Raw genomic sequence first — 23,656 nt, forward strand, 5'->3', positions numbered from 1 at the left:
GTAACGGAAGCTTGTTAAATTTTGCAAGTTTTGTGGATTTCAAAATTATATTCGGGTAGAAATGCGTATCGATGATTCAGATTTCTGTGAAGTTGTAATGTTCATTAAAATTAACAAACATTTTTTTTTCGATGTAATTAAGTTTCAAATATCGTGAAATATAAGATGAGTTATTGGTTTTGGACTTCCTATTTTGGGCGAGTTAACGATTAGTACGTGATTTAAAAAAGGTCACCGGTTAAAAGACGCAATAGATTCTAAGAAAAATATGTAATAAAACAGCGAGGCAAAAAAATTATGAGTTTGTTTATTTCCGGAAACTTGATGGGAGCGTTAATTACGGGCGTTGGTTTACTCGCGATATAAAAACCAAAATGATCAGAAATTTGGGAGCTTTTTGCGTAGATATTCACGCGGAGCGTGGTACCGCCGCGGAAAACGCGGCCACCACTTATAAAGTTTTTTTCGTAGATATTCGCACGGGCGAGTGTCATCGCGGAAACGGGCCATTTAAGTAAAAAGGCCCAAACCAAATAAAATTTGTTGCGCGTATTAATTAAAAAATCGTATTTTTTAACCAAGAACAAGTTGGTCGTTCTGGAATAGTGAATTGTTCGGAAAATATTAATCATTGAGTAACTGCAGTTTAGTTTAACGTGCGATTGAAAGACTTCCGTTCAGAAATTATACCTAAAGTACGAAAAGCGCGCTAAGAAATTGTTGTTCAATTGGGATTACGCGATTGGATTTAATAGGCGAAGATTGAGAATAATCTAAATCATGCTCCACTACAATACCCACCATCTAAAAAGGGGAAGAATACTACTGTCTAAATTGTAAGTTATTTTTATGAAAAGTTATTTACCTAGAAATTTATTCATATAAAATTTTTATTTTGTCATTTTATAATTGTTTTTGCCGAATGGTTTTATATAGATAGGATAAATATAAGTTAGAAGTTAGAAGAATATTCATTGCTGTAGGTATTTAATTAAGTGTTATATTAAGTAAATTTAAATATTATTCAGATTCAGGATAGATGTAAGTAATTGAGTAATTAAGATTTAATATAAAAAAGGAAATCAATTGTGAGTGCAGTGGAATTTGGATTTATTTTATTTTTTTCAATATAATCGGTTTATTTATGTAGATTTATTTTTTATCAATCAGAAACGTGAGACGGTAATAGTAGGGCTATTACAAGGAAATTAAGAAAAAGAATCTGAGCCTTTATTGTGTTTATTGTCAAATTCTTTCCAGGAACTTTGCTTTGTTAATAATTTATTAATTTGGAAATTTCATGAGTATGATTATTTTGATCCAATTTTAAATGCCTTAAATGAAGAAGTATACTCCCATCAATTCAGGGGTGGTAAAAAAATATGCAAATTACTAAAATATCTACTACAATTTTGAAGTCTCTCCCAGGTACAAAATGACAAAGAAGATATTCATAAATTCACATTTCATATATTAGAAAATGCAGTTTGATACAATAGCAACTTAAATATAAACACTTGGCCCTTTCTTATTTAATGCACCAGTCTGAAGTATCATAGTAAAAACGACTTCTTATTAGGTATATTTATAACCACATATGCACCACAGCAACTATTAGGATGCCTTCGATCTTCTATTTACTACTGAGTGGCAGTTGTTGGTAAGTTTAACAACAAATTCTGGCCAGTTGGAAGATATGAAACCTGTCTAGATCTAGACAATTGATACGCAATATCTTCGGCAGCTTCAATCCGTCTCAACTCGACCAAACCTTCGCCCGTATCTCCGAATGCCTTTGCCAGTAGTACAGCGGCTTGAGCATCACCTTCGGCAGATATAACTGTCGCCTTCTTGGTCTGTTCTGCTTTCTCTACCAAGAACCTGGCCTTTTCCGCTTCCTGTTGTGCGACTTGCTTTAATTCGACAGCCAGAGTGAATTCTCTACCAAAGGTCAGATGAGTAATGGAGATGTCATCTAGAATAACTCCGAACTGAGCCCCTCGTTCTGTTAAGTGGTCGCTGACTTTCTGGGAAACCAAGTCACGTTGTGTAATAAGTTCACCGGCATCGAACTGTGCTACAACTGCTTTGAGAACTTCTGTCGTAATTGACGGGAGAACACGTTCTTCGTAATCTTGACCTAAGACTGTGTAGATTTTTGGTAGTTGATCGGGGAAAGGTCTGAAGAGGATACGTAGGGTGATATTCACATTTTGCAAGTCTGAAATTAAAGAGTTTTTGTTACAAATTCAACATAAATTGGCCGATTACCTTTGCTGCCAGTGATTACTGGTACGTTTCTAGGTCTCGATCGAATGTCGAATATAATCGGTCGTTGGACCCATGGAATAAAAAAATGTGTGCCCTCGCCTACAACCTGGTTTTTTACTCCAGAAAATCTATCAAATATTACGGCACGATGTCCTCCATCAACTGCAATTAAAACCATTAGCGTAGAGAAAAGGATTGCATCTTTGTACCGTTATATAATGCGGAATTAACCACACCTCCAACTAGGGCGACTCCTAGACCTATTTGGCCGACTCTATTGAAGAAATTCATTGCAAACGTACAAAGAAATGCAAACCTGCAAGGACAATGTGACTAAAGTAATTGTAAGGTTATGTATAGGGGCATTTATCGTATATGGGGAAAATGCTCTTGCGCTTATTGAATTTAGTTACGAGAACAGTGAGACTTACTAAAAATGCAAGCGTAACGTTTTGTAGGCTTTTCAATAAAACTGTTTTAAATATTTTTGTACAAGAAGTAGAAAAGTTGGGGGAATTTGAGATAGATAGATCATAATTCATAATCAAGAATAAAAATCCCTATAATGGTAGATGGATGTGGTTAGTATTACGCCAACGGGATTATGTTATACATGATATATAGGATGCCCTTGAAGTTATAGTGCGTTCACCAGCCGAAGCACTAACTAAAGTGGGGAATACTCTAGCAAGGATTTGCGCGTGAGTTGCTTGCCATTTTGAAAGTGTCAGAAACGGAGGAATGATATCCTTATTAAGTAGTACTTTAAAGTCGATTATTACACATAGTGACTTATCGAACAGAAGAATGGAATGCGCCCCCCCCCCCCCGCGCGCTCCACAATCGTATAACCAAGACCTCAACCTTCTCTATTATGGTTCTCTCACAAGATATTCCTCATATTTCCAGTCTTGTTGTGAGATGTGTTGCCTAACCGTCGGGGTCAGTCTTGCAACCTGCTTGTCTCCTCGCTTTTTATCCACAAGTATGACTCGCGTTAATGAAATGCGAAGTATATGTGATTAATTAGAACACGTTTTAATTGCATTGCTACAATTTATTAGATTAGTTCATTAAATTTTAATGAGAGTCCGACATACAACACAATTATACAATTTAATTAAGATTCTGCTACACACCCACCTTCCATCTTGTTTATAGGAGTACCTACCATATTTGCATTAATTGAATGTTTATATTAATTTCTCAGTTAAGCCGCATAAATTACCTACCGTTTTAATTAGGAAAAATACCAAGCTGGCAAGAATTATTGCATTTGAGTAGTTCATTTTTTGATTATTGTCAGTACCTACTTCAAATACACCTACCAATTAACTTAAAAAAAAAACTTTTATGAGCAAATTTTTGAATTCTTTTTTGATGATCGCCTAAAAAATGTTGTGTGCACCTTGGCCAAAAGTGATTTGTTAGGCCTCATCTGAATTGCGGCCTCGGCTATCGCCTCGGCCACAAACAGCAGCTTCGGCCAAAAAAGATCACTTTTACGGCCTTGGTACACAAATAACTATTTTGGGTGCTTCATGGTTTTTTTGTATAACCAGGAATACAAACATCAAAATAAATTCTATAACTACATTTTCCGCCCATTTATATATTACTAATCTTTGCAACAGAAAAATGGCTCAAACACCTACAGAGTGTTCACGGTAATATTTCTTATAAAAGTAGGTATATGTAATTGTCGAGTACTTTAATTTGTCAAGCACTGCCATTTTCTGCATTATATTATTTTTTCCAAAATAGTCTTTTTTAATATGTAGGTATAATTATTAATTAATATACTTTTGGTAATAGGGTATTGAATTGGGCTCCAAACTAAAATCCTGAGCTGTTATTTTTTTTAGTCCATAGCTCTGTTCCACATACAAATAAATGTGAAGTTGCAATATAAGCCAATTATACAAATAATAAAATAAATTCTTTGTGGAACAAATTTAAAACATTCTTTTAAATCACAATATGCTAGGTGTTACCATAACGTTTTCATGGGATGCTTGTAGTTACACAGCAATAAAATTTATATAAGGTACTTGAAGGAGTCATAAATTCAACTAGGAATGTACTTAGTATCATAAAAATAAAATACAGTGCTAAAGGTGACTACCTATTACAATTTATGATCTCTGCTCATAAAAAATTTAAAATATATGCAAAACCATATATTAGAATTTGTTATAAATGTTAACATTAAAAACATTTATTTCTCCTTTTTCTTGGACAATTCAACGTCCCAATAATACCATAACTGGAACACGAGAACAAAGTTAGCACTAGATGACACTAAATATGTGAGAATTATCATAAAGTCACCAGTCTCTTGAATTGATGTGAAAATCCTAGCTAACGAACCACCGAATAACATAATTAATGTAACAGCAGACAACTGTCCGGTTGTCCCATTCTTGTAATTGGTGTACGCTTGCGTTAATTTCCCAGTTAACAAAATTGGAATGTTGAACCCTTGTAATGTCCACAAAATTCCAATGGGCGTAATGCCGCTCATCATTATGAAACATGTAATTAGATAGCCTATAGTGTATATGGTCGCGTTAGATGGGCTGCCGCTGTAGTATAACACCAACACTCCGACGATTAATGTCTGTATCGCTAGAAATAAGGCATCTCCGTACGAAGTGAACGGGAATCCTTTTACGAAACTGTATGATAGAAATATGGTGATTGCAACTAGATCAAGTGTTACACTGGAGATGCTGATTCCAACGGCACTCTTACTTTTGAAGATTTTGATTATTTGTGGAACTTTTACTAAGACTGCACCTAATATTAGCAAAACACCCAGACATTTACTTAGCGTCGTTTTAAAGCAGGGTGCTGCAAATTAACCATTAGCTGTATAAAAAATGAGCGATGGATACTTGCCACTGAAGAAATTAAATTCCACAAAGTACTCATCGTAACATTCCGGAGTTAGCACAATTGAAGTAACCTTTCTGAATAAATCCATTGTGGAAGACTTGCGAGTTGTGATGTGTGTTTCACAAACCTATCTTTATATACAGTTATAAAAATTCCTTATCAACAACCTTTAAACCTTTTACTATAATTTGAAGTCATGAGACTCTTCTAATGATTGCAGTTCAATTAAGCTGTGTATTTAATGAGCCACAGGTTTAAATAAAATCCACGTTAGTTATTTAACCTGACGGAGTTATAATCTAAGGTTATAATACCCGATTAGGACGATTAGGTTATTTTTTAATTGTCAACTTGTCTGTGGCTAAAGCTACTGGTGTTTTTCTACGTGATTATAGCACATTTGATCTATTCCCCACCGTAACCTACATACAGTACGTTCGTTTATTCTGTGTGTCCATGTCTATGTGAGCATGAAGGAGCTGTATCGATATTTGATGAAAAACTAATGCGCATGAGAACAGGTTTATGAATAGGAGTTCCACAGCTGAGGTGTTTGGTGATGATTGACGATTATATGATGTGAGGATATCAGATGTAGACATTTTTTATCTCAAACAACTTGTACGTATATTCCTCTACTGGCTACCCCACGTCCCCACCATTATAAATATATTGTGTAATATTTAAAGAAGAACCAAAGACAGCTTGCAAACATTTTATTGCAGTTAAATCGATAACTTTTATAGTATACTTAAAACGGTAGGTATAGGAAATGGGAACTATTATTGTTTTGAAACAAATTTATTTCCTGTCAGAACCTGCCCCTTTTTTAAATCGAATGGCAACAGCAGCAGTAAATTATCGTGCAAATATCTGAAATATTTAAAGTAGAACATTAGTGGAGATTTTCTATCATACGAATTTTATAGGTTCATGCAAAAGTAAAACAAAAATACCAATTTTATTGGTGTTTTTGTTTTACTTTTGCCAGTTCAACGGTCACAAGTAGTTCCACTGCTCCGTATAGATTCATATAGAGTTTTTGGGCTAGGGTAATGGTCAATCAACGCGAAAGTACATGGAAAGTGTGCATTCATCGGTTTTGTCTTGCAGTATAAAGTCGCGAAGAAGAGTGCGTCTTCAGTATGCCGTTGAAAAGGGCCATATTATGCGATTTTTTTTATTCTTAAATCATTAATGTGCGATTTTTCTGGGTTGTCTTTAAATCAGAATAATTATTAATGTGCGTTTCATTGCGATGCCTTTGAATATAGACGGTTACGAAACAGTGTGGACAGATAATGTAAACTAGCTGATAAAATCGATTTGTAATAATAGAGATCAGGCCCGCGTGTAACAAAAGGACACTTCATAACTACCGCCAATATACGTCACAATTTATTCATATTACCGCAGTAGGGGAAGGGATACAATATAGCAGGTTGCAGTTTTACTTTTACCTCATCGTGCATTCGTTCGCCGTAAAAATTAGACGTTTTCTATTTTGTGAGCTGTAAGTGTTAACATATAAATTTTACATTTTGAAATACAAACTCTGCTCTACGGATTTATTTTGTTATTTAGCTAGTCTTTTCACAGTTTTAACGTTTCAAGGAAATTTCCTGAGTTCGATGAACTGAAACTGAGTTGTCGTACAAACGGTCAAAATATTTTATAAAAATTACGATTTTATAGAATTGCTTTGAAAATTTGGGATATTTGGATATTTTAGATATAGTACAGATTTTTCGTACGGATTTTGATTTTTGATATTTATCATACTTTTAAAATAGAACTAGTAAGAAAGCTTTTGATTCTTGGCAATTGTGAGAGGTTTTAAAACTTTATTTTACGCTTACTTCACTATTTGCATAGTAACTAATTATACTAATTTAATTAAGGTTGTGTTAATAACGAAACGAAACGAAATACGTTATTCTAAGATATATAAGACGTTTCATTCAAGGTGAACAGTATTGAAAAGACGTGAATTATATAAATAATAAATCTTACATAACGTATGAGAAACGGGAAGTGAAATTTGGTTGAGACAAAAACGTCACCAAATTCAACGTATGACGTAATTTCAACGTCTTGTAAACTTATGTCTGTGTTGCAGTCTGCAGAATTGCCAAGGACGCACTGCATTTGTGTGTAAAATATAAATCGCGTGTAATGGAGAAACGCTTTTTGGTATAAGTAAGGCTTGTTGGTATAAGTAATGCTTTTGGCATAAGTAACGCTTTTTAGTATAAGTAACGCCGTGACAGTTGTATGAATAATGCCACTTCGAAACGTCACAAGTGTCATCAAACGACCTTAAAATTAACTCGTACAAATGTTGCTCAAGAAGCAACTATGAACTTTATGTCTGTTATTAATAACAATTCTTATTGTTAAACACCTGAACGTACCTGCGAGTAAAAATCCGTAAAAGGCGAAAGTATCTTCGGGGAGTAATTTCAAAGCAATGAGAACTGTTAAAACGATAACCTTCAAGTTCTTAGATCTCCAAAAATAGAAAAAAACCATTACGGACTGTTCTATTTGTGTACAGAAAAAGAAAAAATGAAGCTTTTTATTAAATTAAAATAAATGACCAATTCTAAGAGGTTTTTGGATAATGGCATCTCTCTGCAAACGTTCTTGGAAGCTGCGTAAGTAAAGTTGTCTGTGTTTAAGATTTTACATGCTTTCATTTTAGAGGAGTTTGTGGCCCACAATGCGAACGTCAACTGCCTGGCATTGGGGCACAAATCGGGCCGGGTTATGGTTACGGGTGGAGATGATAAGAAGGTGAACTTATGGGCTATCGGCAAGCAAAGCTGTTTCATGAGCCTCAGCGGGCATACGACCCCAATTGAGTGTGTGCAATTTAACCACGTTGAAGAGCTAGTATGTGCGGGCTCACGTGCCGGTGCTCTCAAAGTGTGGGACTTGGAGGCGGCAAAGCTGGTCCGCACGCTGACCGGACATCGCGACAGCATTAAATGCGTCGACTTTCATCCGTACGGTGATTTTCTAGTGTCGGGCGGATCGGATAGTACAATCAAATTGTGGGATAGCCGGAAGAAGGGGTGTATATGTACATTTCCTGGTCATACAACGACAGTGAATAGTCTTAAATTTAGTCCCGACGGGCAGTGGATCGCGTCCGGCGGTGAGGATTCTCGAATAAAAATTTGGGATCTGAGGGTCGGACGCGTTTTAAAGGAATTTACGGAACATATGAACTCGGTGACGTGCGTGGAGTTTCATCCGCACGAGTTTCTACTAGCTAGCGGTAGTACGGATAGGTCGGTTCATTTTTTCGATTTGGAGAACTTCAATGTGGTGTCTACGGAACGAGATGTCGGGTCGGTTAGGTGCTTGTGGTTCAATCCGGACGGCGAATGTTTGTTTACTGCGGTCAGAGACTATCTTAAAGTAATCGGGTGGGAGCCCAATAGGCTGTATGATTCTGTACCCGTGAATTGGGGAAGGATTTGTGATATTTCGACTGCTCAACATCAATTAGTAAGTATATGAATCAATAATTTGGTAACTGGCACCATTCTTATATAACCGAAGTGTCGTCCGTTCTCATTATTTCATAACACTCGCACTTTATATGCTAATTATTCGCAAGCGTGTAATTTATGCATTCAAAATGAAGATATTCTATTTATTTCCCGTTTGTCAGATGTGGGTGGCTGTAGATTTTTCAGTAAAAAATTCGCCTACTGAAATTCCTCACATGTAGCAATTAATCATAAAATATCAATAAAATGGATAAACTTTTATTGTTAGCTTTGCAGTACCTATAAATTAATTTGGGCTTTTGCTATAAAAATCAATTTCAGTGCCAATGACCTCAAACCAATCCAGGGCCGAGTTTCTTAACAAGCGAGTTAATAGGGATTTGTATATAATTAGACCAAAGCAGAATTTGTCACTCCCATATTTTCTTATTAGAGCGGCAAAATCTGCATTGTTACTACAGCACATCTCACAGACTCCCAACAGGAAACTGCACGATCAATTACTCACGCGAGAAATTTGTTCCCATCAATTGTCTTACCTATTCGATACATAATTACGCAAATGAAAGTGCAAACAATTTAAATTTGTACAATTTTAGATAATCTAAAAACAAAATGTTTACACTAATGTGTATGTAGCATATAAGTCAAGATCATTAGGTGCTTAATTGGTAAGAACTGTATTAGTAATTCAAATTAAAGTAACTGAATTGCTAATTAAGGAACTCAACGCTCTTGAATTTATTGTAGATTAGAGGTTTCGATAAGTCATTACTACTACAGTCCATTATTCATCTTGGATATTGCAAAACGACAGGAAAATAATTAGCGAGATCGTTTTAATTATAAACGTTCCTTGATGTTTTACCTTAACCTCCTAATACAATTTTTAGATCTTTGTGTAGGTAAATTTTTGCTCCTTGAAAGTGAGACAAAATAATTGAAATTAGAGAAACCAAGGAGAAATCTGTCATCTAAAATTTTTTGGGAAATACGACTTTGTTAATTTTTGCTTGATTTTTTTTGTGGGTGTAAAAGTCATTGTGGTATCGATTGGCTGATGCTAGTGTATTTCGTGTTCTACTTACTTTGTGATGTCACTCATAAAAATCCCTCGAATGGGAAGCAGACACCATCTCCACTTTTTAAAAAATCGTATGATTGTGGGGGCCAAGAGGTGGTTGACATTCAAAAATGTTAAAAAGTAAATTCATGATTAACAGTTTTTTATCTTTTTTTGTTTCCTGGCGATCTGAGACAATTTTGTTTTCGGGCCTCAAAAAAAAGCAGGCTTCCTTTTTTACCAAAAATCGACTGCACCAAAATTTCTCGGGAAAACTCAGACTTCTCAATCAAAAGTTATGGGACTAGAAACCAATTTCGAAAGAAAATTCAAAGGGCTGTAACTTTTGAACTAGTAGCCCAATCTTGGATCTGTTTGAAATTATGGATTCTACAGGGCACATTCTATAAGAAAAATTTTTTTCCGGGTCGATCTGACACAATTTTTTTTTCGAGCCTCAAAAAAAGGCAGTGTATAACCTTCCTTTTTTACCAAAAATCGACTGCATCAAAATTTCTCGGGAAAACACTTTTTGTTATTAATTTTAGTGCGTAGAATCCAAAACAATTCGTACCTTTTCGATCAGACTTCTCAATCAAAAGTTATAGACTAGAACCAATTTCGAAAGAAAATTCAAAGGGCTGTAACTTTTGAACTAATGGCCCAATCTCGGATCTGTTTGAAATTATGGATTCTACAGGCCACATTCTATAAGAAAATTTTGTTTCCGAGTTGATCTGAGACAATTTCTTTTTCGGGCCTCAAAAAAAGGCAGTGTATAAACCTTCCTTTTTTACCAAAAATCGACTGCACCAAAATTTCTCGGGAAAACACTAACAAAGTTATAGACACTAACAAAGTTATAGACTAGAAACCAATTTCGAAAGAAAATTCAAAGGGCTGTAACTTTTGAACTAGTAGCGCAATCTTGGAACTGTTTGAAATTATGGATTCTACAGGCCACATTCTATAAGAAAATTTTTGTGACTATTAAGTGCATAAATTAAAATGTGCTTCTGAACGTAGTTACGTACGTCGCGACATCTCATTGGAACTGGTTCAACTATTACAAGAAAATAATTAGGAATATTATAGGGATTACCAGAGATGGCGCAAATGAACCAATTGAATACACAAAAGACAATTCCAGAAACTGGATCATTGAAGTACAATTGCTCTACAAATCCTACATAAAATTGCACATTTTCAACTGCCCTTTAAGGAAAATTGAGTCGTACGTGGCTATTAAGTGCATAAATTAAAATGTTCTTCTGAAGATAGATACGTACGTGGCGAAATCTCATTGGAACTGGTTCAACTATTACAAGAAAATACTTAGTAATAGTATAGGGATTACCAAAGAGATGGCGCAAATGTACCAATTGCATACACAAAAGACAATTCCAGATACTGGATCATTGAAGTACAATTGCTCTACAAATCCTACATGAAATTGCACTTTTTTAATGCAACTAAGTATCCTCTTTTTTGTGTTTTCAGATTCATTAAGTACATTTTGGCCGTTTGATGAGCTGTTAATAGTTTTCATCCTCATTTTCATCAGGTGTAGCAAGTATATGCTTGCTGTCTGTGATATTTTCTGTTATTTGTTTTTATCTCGGTTTTTATTATGTATGTTTGTATTTGTATTTATGTAGGTAAGTATTCGACATCTTTTATTATCACTAATAAAACTACTACTCCTACCTAGCTAGTTCCACTATCTAATTCTGTATTGCTAACAAGCGTTTCTGTTGCAGATTGTGTGTTGACTTTTGATTTTTCACTCGACATACATTCTTCTCCTCTGATTACATTCCTCATACGCAAAATCTGCAGTCACTGTCAGAAAGCAACTAAATTAACTAAAATTTTTGAATCCTCATTGGATTTTCTGTATTAATACTTATTGATGTTTGACAATGCTTAATCAACAGATTTACTTCTCTTACTTACATAAACCCGTGATTCCAAAACTACTGAGCTTTCTAGCAATATATTCGTTCTGTTCTTATACAAGTATATGGAATGTATTTTGTGACAAACAATAAATATATGATATGATTTGCACTCGGATTTCCATGTTTAGTCTGAAGCTATAAGTATGCCAAAATATGCAAACCATGTCATAAAATATTAAGAGATAAGGGCGTAGTCTCGAGTGTAGTATATTATAAAAAACAACAATAAGTATTTACCTCGGGATTTACTTAAAGTAGATACTTTTGTTGTTTGTCAAAGTCGAACAATAAACGAAATTGGAGCAATTCATCTCTAAAAAAATTAAGAAATAAGCTAAAGCTAACTACGATCCTTTAATCTTAATCCATAATAACGATCATAAAACGTAATCTTTCTGAACCCCTTATTTACCAACTTTACATGTAAGATATAAACATTTGCTCTGGAAGTTCCTTAATAAAAATTCGTTTTTGAATTTACATAAAACCGAGCATAAAACCAAATAAGATCCCTTAATCTTACTCCACCATAACCCGTTATAACGATCATAAAAAGTAATCCTTCTCAACACTTAACTTATCAACTTTCCCTTTAAGGTAGGTATCTCGGTAGGTATCAACTTTCGCTTAGCTTGATTTCAAATAAAACATCATTTTTGATATAGAGAGATGAAACCAAGCAGGATCCCTCCTATCATGAATGGTAATCCACTCCAACCCCCTCCCAACTCCTAAGTTTTTCACTTTGCCTTTACACCGCTTTGACAAGGAGATACAGTCTCCCGGATACCGGTATCTCGGATACATCTGCAATATTGCGTTTTATGGAGCCGTTCACACACGCATACTTCCCGCATACTGTATCGGCACAGATCTACACATACAACAGATTGCTAACCTTATGCATTTTATGGGAAACACATTTAGGTATACTTAAAAGCGCCCTCTATTGAGCAGCAGATAATAATAATAATAGTAAAACGTGCAAATTTGGTAAATTTTTAATGGAACGCCCAGTATATTTCTCAAAAAATTTCTTTCTGATTTAAAAAAAATGAATAATCTGTTTTAAAAAGATACTGAACCCTACTCCATTGGAAGCCATTTTGGTCGTTTTTATCACCATATTTCCCAATAATATAAATAGCAATGTCTTTTTGTAATCATTCAAAGAATCATTATATTAAAGCCATTGTGGCTTTATCTAGCATCGCCAACGTTTAGAAACACAACATAATGTAGTTAGTTTGCTTACTAGTGCAATGAATTGGCACTTATCCTTTCCCATCCAAATTAAAAACAAATTACAGTTGTCAACAAACCTACAAAGTTTTATTGTTATAATAAGTTCGTTGGAACCTTGTGTCATTTTATTCTTAAAGACGCGATGATTCAATCTTTCTGTCTAGAATACCGAAAAATTAGGCTGGACACAGACATGACAATGGAAGTTGGTCACCTATCATTATAAAGCTATTGTTTGCATATCAATTGCATGTCATATAATTTATGGTATATGAAAATTATGGATTATGTGAATACTGCGAATGGTAGTTACTGTCCAAATGACGAGAAGAAATTGAGGACAAAATCATGTATGTACTTACATTTCGGTAAGTATTAACAACTGTCTCGACAACTGTAGTCTCCATTGAAGACATTTGCTTAAAATCTGCAAACAAAATAAACACAGAAATCCTATTGAAATACCAGATGAAATATTTAGCATCACTTTCCTAAACAGGCAGTTTTCACATTTTGTTTGAAATCATAACTCCATCTACACTTTGGGTACGTGTAGTGTAATTTGTATTTTGACTGAACTATAAGATCAACTGTAAATAAAAAGAATTACAAGCTCAATTTTGAAAAAGTATCAGTGGTATAAGAGCAAGGGGAAAAAATTCTACAATGATAGGTTTAGTTTTCACGGTGGAAATGTGACGCGGCGCAGATAAAGTGTCCTTCTCGACCTCATTCTCGACCCATATCATCAATGTAAAGAGGTTACGCAAATAATGTTTGAGCGAGTGTTTGAGGTTGATATGATTCAAATTGTTTTTAGAAATGAAAACATCATCAACGTGCGCTTTTATGACGGAGTGTCCTGGAAATGGCAGTACAAACAGTTGTGTGTGCTGGGGGGTATTCCATACAGCAGAGGAGTCGATAACCATTTCTGAAAAAATATGTTAAAAATGGCTCAAAACCCATCAGCAAAGGACTCAATAACCCTTTCCCTATATAACTCTCAGTACTTTTATGGTGGGGTGTCCTGGAAATGGCACTTGAACAATATTCTCTCCCCTTCCCCTCCTGTAACTCTTTTTAAGCAAACCATTTAGGCTTTAAGTTCGGCATTAGGATTATTTATTTATTTTTATTTTATTTTATTGCCTTTATTTTATAGTGGGCGGAGCGTTAGCAATTTGCTACTCTTCTCCTTCCGCTTCTCCTTATCGCAGAGAACGTAGCACTGGGGGGTAAGGAATACCCCCCAGCCATGAATGAGTTGATGACCATTTTCGAAAAAATATGTTACAAGTAGCAGGTGTTCAAAATCATATGGTGGAGTGTCCTGGAAATATCGGTATTCTATACCCCCCAGACCTGTAGGTAACCGCTTTCTTCCACAAACCATTTAGCCTTTAAGATTAGTATGGCAGTTGTTGGTCAAGAATTTATTTATTTATTTATTTATTTATTTAACCAGAAACCATACAGAATAAAAATTCCAATTACATGGCACTGGGGCTCTGAACAAATATTAGGGCTTAAGATCTAATTTTATTTATTATTGAATTTAGGGGATCGTGAAAAAAGTCGATATCATTAACTGAGGATAACTTATTTAAAGTGATCAAGATCTTAATAATAATAATAATAATAAGTGGGGAAGTTGTGTTGTTAACTACAAAAATAGTATTATTTTGCCGCAGCTTAACAAATGGTACCTTAAGCTTAATTTCTTGAAGTAATTCGGAAGAGTATAACAAGTTGTGTAAAATTTTGAAGACAAAAATTGTGGAGGCAATGTACCGTCGGGTTTCTAACCTCGTTATATCTAAGCCGAAAGTACTATTTAAGTAATTAAGCTGGGTACCGTAAGAGATCAAATGTGGATAATTTTGGGTTGACCTAAAAAACATTACTCGGATGAACTTTTTCTGCACTTTTTCGATCATGTCTGAGTATTTGAGAGTTTGAGGAGACCAGATACATGCAGCATACTCAAGCTTGGATCTAATAAACGCATTATATAAGGTTAGCATTGTCTGTATATTCGTGAAATTGAGTGTATTTCTGATAACGAAACCAAGAAGTTTGTAACACTCATTTGTTAGGTATTCAATGTGTAAGTTGAAGTTAAGGTTGTTATTGAAAAACACGCCCAGGTCCTTAACGGAGGTGACTCGTAGCAAGACCTTTCCATTCATCTTATAGTCAAAAAGTAAGGGATTTTTCGATCTAGTAAAAGTAAGGACTTTACACTTATTGATATTTAGTTTTAGTTTATTTTTGATACACCACTTAATTACTGAGTTGATGTCCTCTTGAATATTTATACAGTCACTTGGGGATTGGACTTTATTAAAAAGTTTTAGGTCGTCCGCAAATAGTAGTGCTTTGGAGTTTTTTATCACTCGCGGTAAATCATTTATGTATAAGAGAAACAGAAAAGGACCAAGAAGTGTTCCCTGGGGAACGCCTGATGAGGGATAAAATTATGAGAATTATGAGATGCCCTTCTCCTTACTGCAGAGAAATAGCACAGGTGGGTCTGGGGAATATGGGTTACTCCTCAGGAGAAAAAGTCGATGACGATTTCCAAAAAAAATATGTTAATTGGCGGGGGTTCAGAACCATTCAGACAAGAAGGACTCGATAATCTTTCCGACTTTAAATAACTCAACGCCTTTACATTGTCGGGTGGCCCATCTTAAAAAAACACACTGTATAATTGAAGTTAGAACAATTTCCAAAGTATAAGTGCGTAAACTGAATATCTCGCCATCATCACGCCAGGAAAATTAGGGCATTAGGGACAGGGCCACATGATGTGGACTCGGCGACATCTGAGGGCCATCGTTAAGTTTGGATTACTAACATGGTGATTTTTAGTGGTCATAAAACGATCTAGTTAGTTCATCCGATACATGAGAACCTGTTTAGCATTGAGCCTTATACCCAACCGTTTGGTTTTGTTTGGAACCCAGTACTGAATTCGCCCAAGACTTGTTGGCATAGCACAATATTTAATGCTTGTCAAATTCACTCTTAAAATCTACGAACTAACAATACACTGCGGGTATTCTAATTAAGGTGCTTTGATCTTCGCCTCCCAAGAACATTGTGGAGCCCAGATTCTGTAGATCTTCTTGGTAGGTAGCTCAAATTGAACTATGAACTCTTGGTTTATGAAAAAAAGCAAGAGATTTGCGAGTTCATTGATCATTTAATTACGTTCTGGTGCACAAACTTCAGGATAGGTAACTACAATCGTAGGAAAATGGTGAGAGTCGTTCAAGAACCTCTGCCGCTTTTGCTTGGGCATGTACATCAAAAGACCAAAAATGGCCCAGTAATTTACCACTGGTTTAATCACTCTATTCAGCTAAAAGTGTATTTTTTGAGTGTAATTGGAGATGTGCCATACAATTGCTTCTATGAACTATAATAAGTACTTAGTGTTACTTTATCTTTATTAATAATTTGTTCAATTTTTACAGGTTGGCGCTTCATTCCATTTAACTACAGTCACAGTGTACGTGGTAGATCTGAAGAAGGTTCAGCCCTTCGGCGGTCTGTTAGATGAGTGTCCAAGTCCATTTACCCATAACCAAAGTATACGTAAGAGTTTTTCTAAAGCCGAAAGACCGCTAGTAAGGACTAAGGCCACGCTTGACGTGAAAACAATTGAGGAAAGCACATCGGGTACTGACCCCGAAGAAGAGTCATCTGCTGACATAACGAATTTGAAAGACTACAATGACATTTTTAAAGCGCGACAGGCATGTAAGTATATTGTAGTTGAATACCCTACGAAGTGTAACCATTTCAATTAGTAAATAGAACTCCACCTCCACCAGAAGAATTAGAACCGCCAGATGAGCCAACGCTAGAAAATTTAGGTACTTACAATTCACAGCTAGCTAAAACTAATTGTGCACGTTTAGATCCAACCGAACCCCAAATATTAGCAGAAATCGGTTCTGAAAGCTTAGAAGCACTTTCACTCGATGACACAGTTAATTGCAATCACAACTCTTCCTTACCACTATTCAACTCGACACCATACTCCAGATCGAAATCAAACTTGGACCAAATCTTTGCTAGTCCCCGGTCCGATCCTGAAATTGTGCTACCGAAAATAAACAGTGTAAAACAACAGCTTTATCAAAAGTTTAACTTGCAAAGGCAAAGCAGTTGCAAGGACGTTCCGGAAAAGTTACCAAAAAATAATATCAAGCACAGTATGTCGGAGGTGACGCTAAACAAGAGCTCGGTGGTGACATCACGCAACATATCACGCAAGAATTCCTTCTCGAAGCCCACACGCAACTCTAGTGTTCCAAACGTATCCCGAATACCAACAACTGCCAAGCAGTTAGAAAAATCAGTACCTGTTAAGTCGCAACCTGTCGATATTTATGTTAACAATAACAACAGTACAAAAGTGTCACCTGAAGGATCGCTCTCGGATGACTACATACCGGCTGCTGTCGATAAACCGGTCGGTCTAGACTTGGACGATTTTTTACCTGTAAGTAATTGGAATTTTGTGAAATTTAATTACACATTTTGCCTCATAGAAAAACCATCATCGTTGTGGTTTTGACAAGCAACTACCCGACATGTCCGAGGCGGAAGTGCTGGGTGTTGTAATGCGAGGGCACGAGCCGATGATGGCGGTTTTAGTTGCTAGACAACGAAATTTAAAAATAGTTATTGCACAGCACAAAACGAAGGATGTTAAATCCGCCATCGAAACTGCCATCTCGTTAAATGATCTTTCTGTTATTGTTGATGTTTTAAGCGTTTTTAATAATAAGTAGTAAGTTAGTTTTGAACCCTTCCAGCCTTTTATTTAATGTATAATTTTTTAGTTCGTCATGGAACTTGGATTTATGTGTGCTATTGTTACCTAAAATTCAGGAGCTGATGCAGAGCAAATTCGAAATGTAAGTAGTTTCAGGGAAAAATTCGTGTTTGTGTCTTCATTTGTGTTTGATTTTGTGTAATTTTTTTTTGTCTTGTCTTTTGTGTCCACTAACAGCAAAAAAGGTATTAGCTCAACAAATTTAAAAAAAACATATCGCAAGACATCCTAATAACACAACACATGGAGTGCCGCTCCTAGTATTATTTGAAATAACTGTCGTTTTCTATCTAATTACAGTATTTGTTTCAAATGTACCATTCCATAATGAAATACAGTATGTTGCATATAAACAAAACCAAACAATCTGCGTTTTAGATTTCTATAAGGAAAAGTGTTACCTTAGTTACCTTGTATATGATGAATTTTCCTACAAAAATGTAAAAGTAATGCTTGTTCTGCAGACTCAACTTTGCAGATCAGATTTCAAGATTTATAAAATGAATTCTATTTCTAAATCTGGTAAAGTTTAAATAAGATTGTGTTTTAAGGAGATTTCTAGCAATATTCCTCCTAAGAATATTATTTCACAAAAGCTTTCTAAAGAAGTTTGCAAAATTTCTGAAATTCACAGAATTTTCGGTTAGGATAAGACCAGTTCCTATGAAGATTTTAGTAAAATTGCCTAAGTAGACTTTGAGAAAGAAGAATATTTTCATTCATTTTCGGAACTAAAGAGAAAGTTTCAAATTAAAAGTACCAACTAAAATTGTAGTAACTGATTGTATTCAAAATAAAGGGAGTACCCAAAAATAGTACCAAGATTGGAAAGTGGATGTTTTCCAGGTGGAAGGAAGATATAGCCAGGCGAGGCGAAGCCCAAGCTGGCCGTTTCCTGAGTGCAGTGGTGCACACAATAGTGCTGAGAGGGATATTTAATTGCTTCAGACATAATGGGACTTAATTTGAAACATACTGTATATCAACTATTATCCACAATGTGGTTAGGGGTATTAACATCATTAGGCCGATGTGTGTCAAATAACAGAAGCGGTTGAATTTTGTCTAAATCAAACAAATGGAAATACATTGCGTTGGCGCATAATAGGTGACTTTCACCCATTTTCTACATCATGGTATATTATGAGTCTTATGAAGAGCTGGTTTTTAGTTTTGAGTACCTAATTGCTTGTCCGCTCTTCTGGCCGAGTGGACCATACTCGGTAATATTTAGAAAATGTTTCATGGTTAAGCTTTATGGGGCATTTGACCTTTAATAATGTTTTAATGTTCTTTTTTTGTGCGAAACATTTTATTCTATTTTTTCTCTACATACTTTCATTCAAATAATGTTCTATTGTAAAGTCAAAATCAGTTTTACTAAAGTTGTTAGTAAGTAACTTCTGATTGTTACATTTTGTACATGCATAAGATGAAAAAAATTCCTTTGCGCATACAAAATTAAGTAATTTGTAATCCGGAAATACAGGGCTACGCAAAACTATAAAAATATACAAGGTGTACCATTATATGGAAAAGGTATTTGCCGTCTGCGGTGTTTTGTAGGTATTGTTGCTGCATTCATTATACAGAACGGCACTAACCTTTACTCCAATACTATTTCAATAGCTATTTGTTTCGGGTTTAATCCTGGTTTTGGTGTTAAGAAACGTGGTTGGCTTTGATACTATCCAATGAGATCACTGTGCAGCCAACACCAGCTAATTTTCTTTCATGCAATTGGACCTTGGCGTTTAACATAATGAGCTTTTGTGATGATGTTGGAAAAAGTATCGGAAAGTGACCACGACTGCCTGTACTCATTGCATAGAAGATGCTCTAGAAGCGAAACATGTTATAGACGCAGTCTGTATTGTAGTGCATGCAGAGTTGCCTACGTAGCAGTAAATTTATGTCCGTTTTGCAGGTATTTGCGTTTAACATGGGGTAACAAACAGGCGCGTTGTGTTTTAATATTTTAACGCGTCATTTCTTTTAACATTTAGTTGGTTTATCTACCTAATGAAGGTAAGTACATATTTCTAATCTGGGAAAGGTTTCAGATTGTTGAATTGTGCAGATTTGTGCCCCTATCTTCACGTTTTATGCGTGAATACAAAGATACACTCCTTTTAATTTAAAGCTACAACCTAATCTTAAGAACCAAGAAGGGTACCAACTAGAATGCCTCAATTGTGCTGTCTATATTGCAAACGTATGGTTTTGGGTCAATTTTATTGAATACGATATCAGCTCACATACAGGGTGAGTTTTCTCCTATGTCAAGCTAGAGATCTCTGAAAGTAGAGATTATATAGAGCAAGAGTTGTAAGTTTTATGATCAGTAATTGGATCCTTTTTTTAAGAGTGCACAATCACTATAGATACACTAGTCGTTGAAACCATTCATAGGGAAAGATGTTGTAGCCTTTATTGCATCAGCATGTTAAAAATTTTAGAAGGTGAGGGGGGGTCACTTCGCCCAGCCTAATGAAAAAAGGGCTTCAACTGAGATGAGGTGGATCTCCCAATCTCTCATCCTTCCCGCTTGGATCAATTTGTTCATTAGTGTGGGCCTATGTGATTCTATTTTATCCAGGTCAGTTTTAAATTTGGCACTAATATACATTTGAAAAATATCGCATTGAATGTCACAAACTGAGATAAAGAACAAAAAGTTAATTTGAATACATCGCCGTCATATCCATGTGGATTCAGCAAGATCTAGTTACCCGTGGATGTTTTGTTGAGAAATGAATGTAATTAGTAAATAATTTTGAAATTTTTCTTGTAAATTTATTTAAATGTATAGAGTCTGATACGTCATTAGTTTTCTTGTTTTGTCTTTTATCTAATTCCGTAAACATCCGATATGGCGTCCATATAAGAAATATGAAAGTAGTAATCTGTAGTTTCTGCATCTAGCGTGTTATGGGTATTTTAATTTAACAGGTTCAGATTCTCCGAAGAAAAGGTCCATAGAAGGGGCTAATGGGAACCGAACGTTTACGCTAGGGAAAATGAAAACGAAATATGTATAAACATTTTCAGTTTTTTGGTGATATCTCTTGTTATTTTCAAAGATTTAAAAAAAATTGCAAATACGTTTCTTTAGTCACAAAAAGGGTAACTTCAGACCCTACTTAACTAGGAAATTAAAGTACTCGGCTCTAAAGTGACTGTTTTGAGATGCAATTCAAATTTGTGCTGCTCAGCTTTTAATGAGGCTGCTTCTTATTGCCTCTTTATACTCCCCTAAAAAGCGTTTTACGTATATTAGCAGTTGCTTGTTGCACTAATGATTGGTATCCGTCAGTAATTGTTTGAGCTTATTAACCACCTGACATCTCTCAGGAACTGAAAATGTGTGTAATTATTAAAACACGAACTACTGAGGGCGGTTGTTCCTGAAAAACCGCATCTAAAGCCTAAGTATTTAATATTATCAAAGTACTTCCATGTTTACAAGCTTGAGTAAATTTCCCATGTAGAGGGTTGCAAGGTAATGGCAGTTTGACGTGCGACATTTAATTATCGGTCACGCCGATCTTCGCCGGATAACTACCGGGTGCGTACAAGGAAATGTTAAATTTTCGCGTCCGATTTCCCAAATTCGAAGGTAATTATCTCGCCCGTTTTGTACAATAGGATTTACGCTCGAAGCAGCTGCGTATATCAAAAACCCTCAGGCCCTCTCGTTAGCATACGCTTTTTTATCGTCCCATTATAAAGTGACAAACTCATCGACGCCGCACAACAATGACGAAAGACGTAAGTGTCGAGTTGCTCACATCAAAACACTTATAAAACATGTTTGACATGGAGACCTCTTCAGATTTAAAATACGGGACTCAATCGGCAGACAATATTATGCAAACACCGCTTCGATTTGAATAAAATTTTTTCAAAATTTGTTTGCACGGGAGCAACGTGAAATTTTTCTCACAGCCGGCCGCGGCAATAAAAAAAAGGGTTACTCGTGTCGAATTGCGAACGGTTCGATTTGACACCGGACCCTGTGTCAACGCGTGCCTTTTTTATGTCAATGAATTTCTAATGCGCTGATGACCATGCAAATTTCGATTTAACGTCAATTTTAAATTCATACTACTCGATTTATTGTTTAACGCTTATTGCCAATTTAATTAACGTCGCTAACATTTACGCTGCTGTTATAATCATAAAGGGCGTAGTTCTCGATGGCCCAAAGCGATTTTTGCCTGATTCTTGCGGTAGTAGGTACCTAATTTTTATATTATCATTTGCGCGTCTTTGATTTTTGTGTGATTTATAAGAGACGTGTTTTGAAATTGACTACGCAATTAGTGGTAATAGCAGTAGTTGATTTTAATATTCGTTTTCTTGTACAGTACAAAGAATACAAAAGAGAGTTCCATTTTCGATGAGCATAAATCAAACAAAACGAACGTCGTTAGCAATTTGATCGTCGTTTAACAATCGGCAATTTGAATATGCAGGACGAGGCGCGTGTAAAAATCGAACACAATAAATAATAGCGTCTAGCGACGCGGACGCCCCATTAATTATAATATGCATATCCCCATATACGGCGTACACAATGGACTGTGACGCTCAATTATGATTTTAACTATTCAATTTGTTACAGGTACATGACGGTGGCGTGCAATTCCCTTAAATTAATTTTGAAACATTTTGGATCTGTGATTAAAAGCTGCATACAGTCGCCGGTTGGCAGTTTCGGTGTTGACATATCTCGGGAAGAAAGGTATCAGAAATCGCTCAAATGCTACGATTACTTAGGACAAGTACGATCGTTACTGCTCAAGAAACAAGCGATACCGGGCACCTTAGGCGGCAACTTTCGAGAAGTTCACACCTTAATGCAGCACACGTTCGACTGAGACGCCGCTGACGATTACTTATTAACAGAAATAATTCCACTTGCATGGTACCTACTAAACGGCGAATGGGACGAAGTAACGTAGGCTTTAATCCCCAAAAAAAGTAATTGCTTGAATTGCATTAGGCTGCGTTGCAGAAATCTAAATCAAGACTGTTAACAATATTCAGAGAGGGTGTAATTATCTCAGAATTAATCAGGGTCAGGGAATTTAACATATTTTTACTATTCTCTATAAACTGCACAAGTATTATATTTTCATATGGGATTACTGAGTATAGTTATAGAAAATAAGGCGTAAAGTGATCCGTCCAAAAAAACTTATAACTCAAATCTACAATTTTTGTGCACAATCACTAATCTGTATCTTAAATAGACTAACGCAACAAAACTCCTTACAATAAAACAGGCCCTTCCGTTGTATCCACGAGTAAAGAGGGGGCGAAAGGCAGGTACTACTTAAGAATCAAAGACTTGTACGTTTAAGTTATTTACTGAGCAAATCGAGTATTTATTTTATTGACTTTCTTATTACGCGGTAGTATAATGATAGTTTTTTATTCCGTTTAGTTGTGTGTTCTCTTGCCTTTTTTTTCCTTTTATGTGCCATTTCGTTTTTGTATAAAGTAGCTGCAGTTACACTCGACTGGGCCTTTTAAAAGTAGATTTTGTAATTAATGCATGAACAATGTAAAATATCGTAAAAATAATTTTTTGTATTAAATACAGTAATAAAACTAGTAAAATTTTATTTTGTATGTTTGTTCCTGATCTTCAAAAATTGTGTAGCTGAACTAATTTCTATTTTTGGGGAAGAGCAGTTGCTATTCAGAATTTCAGCTTAGACGTACTAGCCTTGGCAAACAGAGGCCCATTGAAAATTGCAGTCGTGCCCAAAAACATAGATGTCATTTATGCAGATGGGTAAGACTGTTTGTTTGCCACAAATTGCGTAAAACT

General features: G+C 35.5%; 3 protein-coding genes across 3 annotated transcripts; 1 reads left to right on the forward strand and 2 right to left on the reverse strand.

Annotated features, from left to right (window-relative positions):
• Positions 1-1,448: 1,448 nt before the first annotated feature.
• On the reverse strand, positions 1,449-2,860 carry LOC116172119 (protein l(2)37Cc-like). The gene is made up of 4 exons (XM_031489259.1): positions 2,703-2,860; positions 2,481-2,587; positions 2,272-2,433; positions 1,449-2,221 (listed from the first exon to the last, which is right to left on the reverse strand). Exons 2-4 carry the CDS (start codon positions 2,560-2,562, stop codon positions 1,641-1,643), a joined length of 825 nt encoding a protein of 274 aa, XP_031345119.1. The 5' UTR covers positions 2,563-2,587; positions 2,703-2,860; the 3' UTR covers positions 1,449-1,640.
• A 1,474-nt stretch (positions 2,861-4,334) lies between these two features.
• LOC116171764 (mannose-P-dolichol utilization defect 1 protein homolog) lies at positions 4,335-5,377 on the reverse strand. The gene is made up of 2 exons (XM_031488742.1): positions 5,173-5,377; positions 4,335-5,124 (listed from the first exon to the last, which is right to left on the reverse strand). The coding sequence occupies exons 1-2, from the start codon at positions 5,255-5,257 to the stop codon at positions 4,490-4,492; spliced, it is 720 nt and encodes a 239-aa protein (XP_031344602.1). The 5' UTR covers positions 5,258-5,377; the 3' UTR covers positions 4,335-4,489.
• A 2,084-nt stretch (positions 5,378-7,461) lies between these two features.
• Positions 7,462-22,819, forward strand: LOC116170972 (katanin p80 WD40 repeat-containing subunit B1-like). Its single transcript, XM_031487569.1, has 8 exons — positions 7,462-7,826; positions 7,874-8,685; positions 16,445-16,730; positions 16,781-16,846; positions 16,892-17,478; positions 17,528-17,769; positions 17,822-17,896; positions 22,442-22,819. The coding sequence occupies exons 1-8, from the start codon at positions 7,793-7,795 to the stop codon at positions 22,695-22,697; spliced, it is 2,358 nt and encodes a 785-aa protein (XP_031343429.1). The 5' UTR covers positions 7,462-7,792; the 3' UTR covers positions 22,698-22,819.
• The last annotated feature ends 837 nt before the right edge of the window (positions 22,820-23,656 follow it).

This window comes from Photinus pyralis, unplaced genomic scaffold (genome assembly GCF_008802855.1).
Source record: "Photinus pyralis isolate 1611_PpyrPB1 unplaced genomic scaffold, Ppyr1.3 Ppyr1.4_LG5, whole genome shotgun sequence".
Taxonomy (NCBI): domain Eukaryota; kingdom Metazoa; phylum Arthropoda; class Insecta; order Coleoptera; family Lampyridae; genus Photinus; species Photinus pyralis.